At 36.6% G+C, this 8,551-nt stretch overlaps 1 protein-coding gene across 1 annotated transcript; it reads right to left on the minus strand.

The window, feature by feature from the left end:
* Window positions 1-1,954: 1,954 nt before the first annotated feature.
* Window positions 1,955-4,057, minus strand: LOC107694706 (uncharacterized). The gene is made up of 5 exons (XM_016494400.1): window positions 4,033-4,057; window positions 3,592-3,909; window positions 2,451-2,588; window positions 2,190-2,302; window positions 1,955-2,047 (listed from the first exon to the last, which is right to left on the minus strand). Exons 1-5 carry the CDS (start codon window positions 4,055-4,057, stop codon window positions 1,955-1,957), a joined length of 687 nt encoding a protein of 228 aa, XP_016349886.1.
* Between the last annotated feature and the right edge of the window lie 4,494 nt (window positions 4,058-8,551).

The following is an 8,551-nucleotide window of genomic DNA, read 5'->3' on the forward strand; positions in this document are numbered from 1 at the left end:
TAAAGGTTCTTCAGATGTTAAAGGTTCTTTATGGAACCATTTAGACAAAAAGGTTCTTCTGTGGCATCGTGAAGCACCTTTATTTTTAAGAGTGTTGTTGGACAATTACAGCAATAAAAACTTCAGCATAAGTGTTGTGAACGTGGTTTACATACATTAACACTTGGCAAGTGCTAATTGGGCATTGTGTGGGTCTAGTAAACAAACAAAGCAGACATACTTTCCATTTGAGGTTGAGATGACTGTGAGAACTTCATAAACATGAAGGTGTTGGAAAAACACTGCACTCATTTCACAGTTAAACCTCCACTGTAGATAAAGGTGAGAGTCGTTGGTTGATGGTTGTCAAGTGCCAAACCCAGTGGAACATGTTTCTGGTTTTGGTTTAGCACTTCAGATGAGTTTAGTTGAAAATAACACTTCACGGTGTTATTTTTTTTACTTAACAAATTGCAAAGTATGTATAACCAGCTAAACAACTTTCTCGTAGAATATTAAGAATGACATACTCAAAAACAGACACAAAGACATATATTTGTAGGTTAACTATAAGGCTCAACCGTGTTCTCGAGGGTGTTTCTCATAGTTAATTTTAGTTTTTAGTTTTAATTTAGAGTTTTATTAATCCCATTGGGGCAATTAGTTCAGACTTTCATGGTGCTTCACATACTCAAAATACACCAAATACATACAAAATATGGGAAAGAGAGAAAGAGAAAGATAAAAAAAGAAAGTAAAACAAATAAATAAAATAAATGTAATTTCAGACCAAGTTGTAGTGTGTTATAAATATCATTATTTTATAATTATATACTATTTATGTATTGTGAAACTAACTTAATTTAATGTCGATATAATAATATAAGGTATTAAATGCAGTCACGTCAATATAAAACTACAAAATAAGTACATTTGAAGTAAAAGAATAATATTCTTCCATCTTGAAAATATTTTTGCCATTTACTTGCAAACACAACACGTTTTATTTCTGATTCCTATTTGAATACCAAAATATACTCACAGATATTTTCTCAAAATATAAATAAAAAAAGCCCAGCAGACAAACACTTCGCACTCACATTTAGTTAAAACACAAAGGCAACAAAAAAAAAAAAGCCCTGAGTGCTGAGTTTGAGAAAAGTAGGTTGACTAGCCACAACATTTCACACTAACAGACCTAACCACATTATAAGCATTTAACTGATTATGTTTATTTTTTTTAAATACAGATTAATTTATACAGGTATTAATTAAACTATTCTGACAAAATAAACAGTCCTTTGTATCTTATAAAAATGAATCTCTTCTCAGTCCAACAGCACTGAAAACACAACTGCAGGCTTCACAAAAAAATAAATATTGTGCACACTCTCCATCCCCTCTCATACATATATTAGCATCTACAACCACTTACAAAAGTTTCCACCAGATATGGCTTACGACAGCTATTTCAAAGAGAAGCAGACAACTAGCATATATAAAAGTTCTTAAACACTCAATTCATCTGAAGCAGGGGTTTTCAAAGTTTTTGATGCCGCTGACTCGCAGATATAATGACTCTATTACAAGACCCACTAAATACAAAGTCTGGTACATATTTTTATGTATAAAACATTCAAACAACAATTATGGAGTGAAAGAAAAAGTGTCTACTTAATATTTTCCAGGTAATATTTTCTACTAATTATTAGAGTACTCTCAGATATATACATAGAAAGAAATACAAAACTGTAACTGTCAATTCAGTAAAATAATTGTGATCTCATGACTTCCAACCAGTCTTTAGAAAGCAGGTTGAAATACTACTAACATTAAATCTAGTCGACTTTAAAATATTTGACATTTTTACAGTATTTTTTTTCTGAACTTTCGCCAGATTCAGACTCACCATTTCAGAGTTGAACATCTTGAAAATGTGAACAAAAGAAGTATAAAATCAATCATACTCATATATTCATGACTTCGGCAGGCTTAGAGCAGCATAGGTGCTGTTGATTTGGCTGGACCGAATATTTCTACGCAGCTTGGAAAAGTCCACCGTGGTGTACTGAAAGAGCAATATTAGCATGAATCAAAAAATGAACCCAAAATGAAGTGTTATAGAATGCAATTGTACATACCAGCAAGAATCCTCAATAATGATCAAGACAGAAATTAATTTTATTTATAATGTTTTCACATATTCTTACATGTAATTGGTCCTGATGCGGTTCCATAACTTGCATCTGCTGTAGATCAGCGTTAAGTTGTTCTGATTGTTCTGCTGACCTTCTGTTTCCAACAACAAAAACCTTTACCAGTCCTAAAAATGGTGTTTCATATTCAATATTTATATGTATATCACATAAATGGCACAATAATAATGAAACAGTCAAAAGCCTAAATGAAGAATATTTACATATTTAATTAACTTCAGCTGACAATGGAGTAAATGGAGAAAAATATCTCACCGACCACCACAATAACCAGAAGCCCATTCATCAGTCCAAATATGATGATAATAATCTTCCATTGTGTCTGATTCTGCTCGACATACTCAGTCACTGTATGATTGTGACACTCAGTTACAACAGTTAGTTGAGTTGATTCTGTAATAAAAGTGTCCAAAGTGTGTTACTGTAAAAATGCTATTGTTAGGCTACATATTTGTATCACTGAAAATACTGATAATTTATACTGGAAACACTTAAAATGTATACTTCAATAAGCAAATACTTAAGGTTCTATGTTTGAGTCATTTTTACAGTGATCAACATGTTTCTGGCATGCTTTTTACTTCTCAAACAACTATATCGGAAGACGTACCCATGTCCATATTCCAGGATGACAATACCAAGATTCTTTGGACCCAAATTGTGAAATAGTGGTTCAGTGAGCATGAGGAATAATTTTCATGTATGAATTGGCCACCACAGAGTCCTGAGTTTAACCCTTGAAAGTCTTTAGGATGTGCTGGAGTCGACTTTACAGAGTGGTTCAACTCTCTCATTGTCAATATAAAATCTCTGCAAAAATAAATGCAGCCGATGGAAATAAATGCTGTGATGTTGCATATTGTTGTCAAAACAATGCCACAACAAAAGCACAATGTTATTACAACGTTAAGGTGATCCAGTTAAATATTAGAGTGCATTTTGGACAGGCCATGTAAAGTTAACTACAGCACATCCCAAAGACTTTCAATAGGGTTAATTTTAGGACTCTGTGTTGGCCAATTTTTCCCAATTTAAACCTCATAAATCTTGACACTGACATTGACATTGTCATCCTGGAATATGTTCATGTACGTTATGTATGTGTACATTATCTGTCATAGTTGTTTAAGAAATGTAAAGCTATGCATCAGTTAGCGTTAAAATAATTGTTGCCAATATGGCAACATGCCAGAAACACATTAATCACTGCAACAGTAATCTAATCCTAAAATCTCACGAATGTGCTTATGTCAATCCAGACAGCACCTTTTTTTATTTTTTTTGGTCAGGCAGTGTATTGTAATTTATGAATATCACATTATTTGAAAATGTAAGAAGTTAGTATAAGCAGTGATCATAAATATACCTTAATCACTAAAGGAATAGTTGAACTTACCATTGAAGTATATTCTGGTGCTGTTGCTGAATTTTGGAGGTGTGCGTGTGTTCATACAGTAATAAACTCCTAATTCATCAGCAGTTACATTATTTGTAACCAGACGATGTTTAAACTGCACTGAATATTTCTTTCTGAATGATTTATTAGGGTAAAAAGATGAAGTTGAGAATGATCGTAGAATGACTGTCGGAGGATCTGATGATTTCAGTAAAATCCAATGAACCTCATTTTCATCAAGATCACAGTTTATGCTCACATTTGATCCCAGATCAGTTAGTAGATCTGACACTGCATACTGACAACAGATTAATACATCTATAAGATAAAAAAATAAAAAAATAACATTACCCACGTAAAGCCCCCAGAATGCTTAATATACAATTCGAATTTTAATACATTTACAAAGCATGCAAATATATTATCATGTAATAAACTCACAGAGTTGAAGCTGAATTATCTTCATGTTGCTGCAGTGAATAAAATGTTTCAAAATGAATCTGCTTCTCACCACACAACATTGAAGAATCTACTGCAGCTCTGAAGCAAAGACAGGAAGAAAAAAAAAACTTCCCACATCAAGCAGAGGAAGTCAAAGTCAAATTTTCTCTGACCACTTAATCCCGCCTCACCATCAACACTTCGTTAAGTTAAGCATGTTTGATATTTGATCATTCAGTTTTTCTCAGTCGCTTTGGTACATTTCTCAGATCACAATTGAAATTCTCAAAACTATTGTTTAACCTCCACACCATCTAGTTACTTATGCACATCATAAAAGCAATTTCACAATTTAACAAATTGCCAATGCTTTAGAAAATGCTTGTACTGATTATGTTAAATTGCTGCACTGTAAATCCTCAAACAGTGTTATATGTACAGTTCTGCCTAACACCGTGTCTACACCTGACACATGCAGTGCAATGCGGCAAAATACTGTAGAACCCTTTATAATCAATGATGATGTCTACACTGGATACGGCCTCGTTCTATTTATGACGTACTGACACAAAGTTCAAATGATTTGCAATGGTGGATTTGTCGTGTCCAGTGTAGACAGCCTCAAGCTGTTGCGGCATGACCTGACAACTGACTCGTTTGGTGTAGACACAGTGTAATGTTGTGTCCTGTCACCCAGGTTGGTCTTGTTTTTAGTTTGCTGAAGATCCTGACAATCATGTGGTGTGGTGTGTGTGTGTTTGAAGGTTGCTGTCTGGATCCTAAAACTTTGGATGCTCATTCTCCAAGTTTTAGCATTTGCTGTGACCAAATGGTGGGAATTCTTTGTCCCCGTTTCATGTGCTCTTGTGTTGTGTTGTGTTTTGTTTTGAGTGTATAACTTTTGGTCTTGTTCACTGGCCATATGTCTCTGTGTCTTGTTCATTGTGAGCACATGGTCTGGGAGTTTGTTTCCTCCATGCGGTCTTGTCTAGCCTTATGTGCTTTGTTGAGTGCCTGGCCTGTGATTGTGTTCACTGGCCATGTGTTCTTGTATTATCATGGCTGTTGTCAGCATATGGTTTCTGTCATGTTTGTTTCTTTGTGCCATGTGTTCATCTGCCTAATATCTTGACCCCAGCACCTTGTTATTATTAGTTCATTTTCCCTATTCATCTATAGGGTGTTTCCTGTGTTTGCCTTTCTAGTTTTGTATTTTTCCTTTGTGTTGTAAAAGGGCCATAAATTGTCATAATTTTAATTATAAAAATTCTCAACAATAAAAATGAGAAAGCATCTGATCATAACGATATTGATATGTTTGAACAAGTTCTGCAATTCAGCACTCCAGTCGAGTCACAAAACGTTTATTTGTACAGTATACCACTTTATAGAATAGACTGCTTTAAAACAAGAAGCTTCGTCCCTAGTGGGACGTAAGGCATCAACGATTTGTTTCCACTTGGCTTGATTATTTGCAGCGTACTGTGACAGCATACTGTCTCATCTCCTTCAGTTCTGCCATCACTGTACATCTCCATGTTGTTTTTGGTCGCCCTTATTTTCTTGTGCCCGCTGGTGTCCATCTCAAGGCAATCTTTGGAATTCAGTCCTGGTCCATTCTGAGGACATGTATAAACCATTGGATGTGATGGCGTTTGGTCTCAATGACTACGCTATGGCTCTTTGTTCTCTTGTACAGATCTTCATTGTTGATCTTCATAGGCCAGTATATGTGACATATCCTCCTAAGGCATCCATTGTGGAAGGTGCTGATCTTGTTCATGTCACCTTTAGTAACTCACCAACATTCTGAGCCATACAGCAAGACTGTATTGACAAAGCTGTTGTACAGACATAATTTGTGATGCTGTATTGCCTAGTTTTCCAGACCTTGTTTAGTCTGAAGTGAAAGCCCCTCTAGCTTTTTCGAGCCAGTTTATGTCTTTTTGTGTTTTGCAATTAGAGCTACAACTTAAATTTCAACTAGGACTGCAAGCAGTACTGCGGGGCCAAGCCCCTGAAGGGGCTGTAGCACAGTGCAGTGCAGGAAGAACAAAAACAGCACAAATATAATGCACATTAAAAAAACATATAGGTTCAGAAGTACAGAAGTTCAAAAATGAAAAGAAGTTCAGATGATAATTAACAAAAACACATTTCTGATTCAAGATGAACACACATGGAAAATCCAACATCTGGAACAGAAGCAACTTTTGCACCACTTCTGGCCACAGTACCTCTTGCGGTCTGGGCTTGTGCCACAGTGGATTCGAACCCACGACCTGAAAGGTTCGGGGCCAGTGGCTTAGCAGAGTGCACCACTCAGTTGATGCATTTTCAACAGGATGCCAAAGAGAGGTTTAGGTGTGAGAATGAGCTGACAAAAAAGCATTTTAAGCAGCGTAACATGCAAAGTTCAGTTAATTGTAACACAGCTTATGGTTAACTTGATAGCTGAAGAGTTACATTATGGTAACTGGTATGGTAACTGGTTAGCCTGTAACTTATTAGCATGGTAAGCTTACTAGCATAAGACAACAAACACAGGTAACTTCGGAGAGGTATTTCTCGGGAACGGAAGCAAATATCAAAAGTCTGTTTAATCATTTCTGTGCGGCTCGGTCTAATGATCATCTGATCAGATTTTGGACAATTTGTAGAAGCAGTAGCGAAAAGACTGTTTTTCATTTACTTCAAAATGGCAGACAGGCACATTGATGGAAAATGAAAAATGAGACATCATCGGAATCGACATAACCGAGGGAATGAAAGGATGGAAAAATAACAAAATTTGGACAATGATTTCAAAAGTTATAAGCATTTTTGCAAAAATGTACAATTAGATGGCACTATGATCAAACTTTTCTGGTACCTCCGGGATATGCCATTGATTAATAATACCGATTTTTGTGCTGATATGTCAAATGGTTCAAAATATATAGCAATTTACAACACATTTCAAAATGGTGGACACGTTTCAGCCGATCCTGGCAAAATTGACATCAGGCGATTCGGCATGGCCCAAGGGATCCATAGACCCTCAAGCCATCCTAGGTGTATATGACATTCTTCTTTCAGACAAATACAATCGGAGTTATATTAAATAATGTCCAGGCTAATCCATGCTTTATAATGGGAGTGGATGGTAGCCCAAAATTTGAAGTCCAAAAAATTGCACCCATTCATTATAAAAGAAGTCCACATGGCTCCGTGGGGGTTCATAAAGGCCTTCTGAAGCGACGCGATGCGTTTGTGTAAGAAAAATATGCATATTTACAACTTTATGAACCTTAATCTCCAGCTTCCGCTAACTGTCATATGCACATTCACGAGAGAGTGGTGTCCAGCGGATGACGTAGGACGTAGGCGTAGCATAAGGTCCGGTGAAAATATGCAAGTCTCGCGAGAAACAAGTTTTGTTTACAGCAAAAGAAATCCAGTGTCCTCTTGGCTTATATTGAAATCCTCTGACATTTTCCTTTACAAATCCTCGTTTTGTACTACTAATTCGTGACCGTTGTTTTGTTTTACTTTCTCTGAGCTTCCACGTTCGTCACCGCGTTTGCCTACGTCCTACGTCATCCGCTGGACACCACTCTCTCGTGAACATGCGTATGACAGTTAGCGGAAGCTAGAGACTAAGATTTACAAAGTTGTAAATATGGATATTTTTCTTACAAAAACGCATCGTGTCGCTTCATGTGGACTTCTTTTAAAATGGATGGTAGAAATTTTTGGAATTCAAATTTTTGGCTACTATCCTCTCCCATTATAAAGCATGGCTTAGCCTGGACATTATTTAATAAAACTCTGGTTGTATTCGTCTGAAAGAAGAATGTCATATACATCTAGGATGGCTTGAGGGTGAGTAAATCATGAGGTAATTTTCATTTTTGGGTGAACTTACCCTTTAAGTCCTGAAAGGTGTGAGGTGGGGTCTCCATGAATCACATTTGTAGGTCCAGCACATCCCATAGAAGCTCAATAGGATTGAGATCTGGGAAATTTGAAGGCCAAGGCAACACCTTGAACTCTTTGTCATATGAAAGGGCTGTATGTGGTCTGAAACCATCTTTAGTGCTGTCAAACTAATGTCCACATCAATGCCAGAACCCAATGTTTCCCAACAGAGCATCACATTGCGTCTTTTGACAGTGGACAGGGCTCTCATGGGCACTCTGATTGGTCTGTGGCTACAAACTGCGATGCACTGTGTGTCCTGACACCTTTCTCTCATGTCCAGCATTACGTTTTTCAGTAACTTCTAGCCTTTACTCCCCATGTGCACAATTAATCCTTTGCGGGGCCCTCCATCCCCATACACAGCAACCCCCGCCTTATACGCTGGTTATCGTCAATGAACAAACAGCATATAAAGATGTGCATGTTCTGAAATAAACGCGTACTCGTGAAATAAAAATAACCAAACACAATGTGCACATCATAATCCCATAGTAGGCTAAAAATCATTTACATGACTTAAAGGGTTAGTTCACCCAAAAATTAAAATTAGGCTGTG

Source organism: Sinocyclocheilus anshuiensis, unplaced genomic scaffold (assembly GCF_001515605.1).
Source record: "Sinocyclocheilus anshuiensis isolate Anshui unplaced genomic scaffold, SAMN03320099.WGS_v1.1 scaffold7629, whole genome shotgun sequence".
NCBI lineage: Eukaryota > Metazoa > Chordata > Actinopteri > Cypriniformes > Cyprinidae > Sinocyclocheilus > Sinocyclocheilus anshuiensis.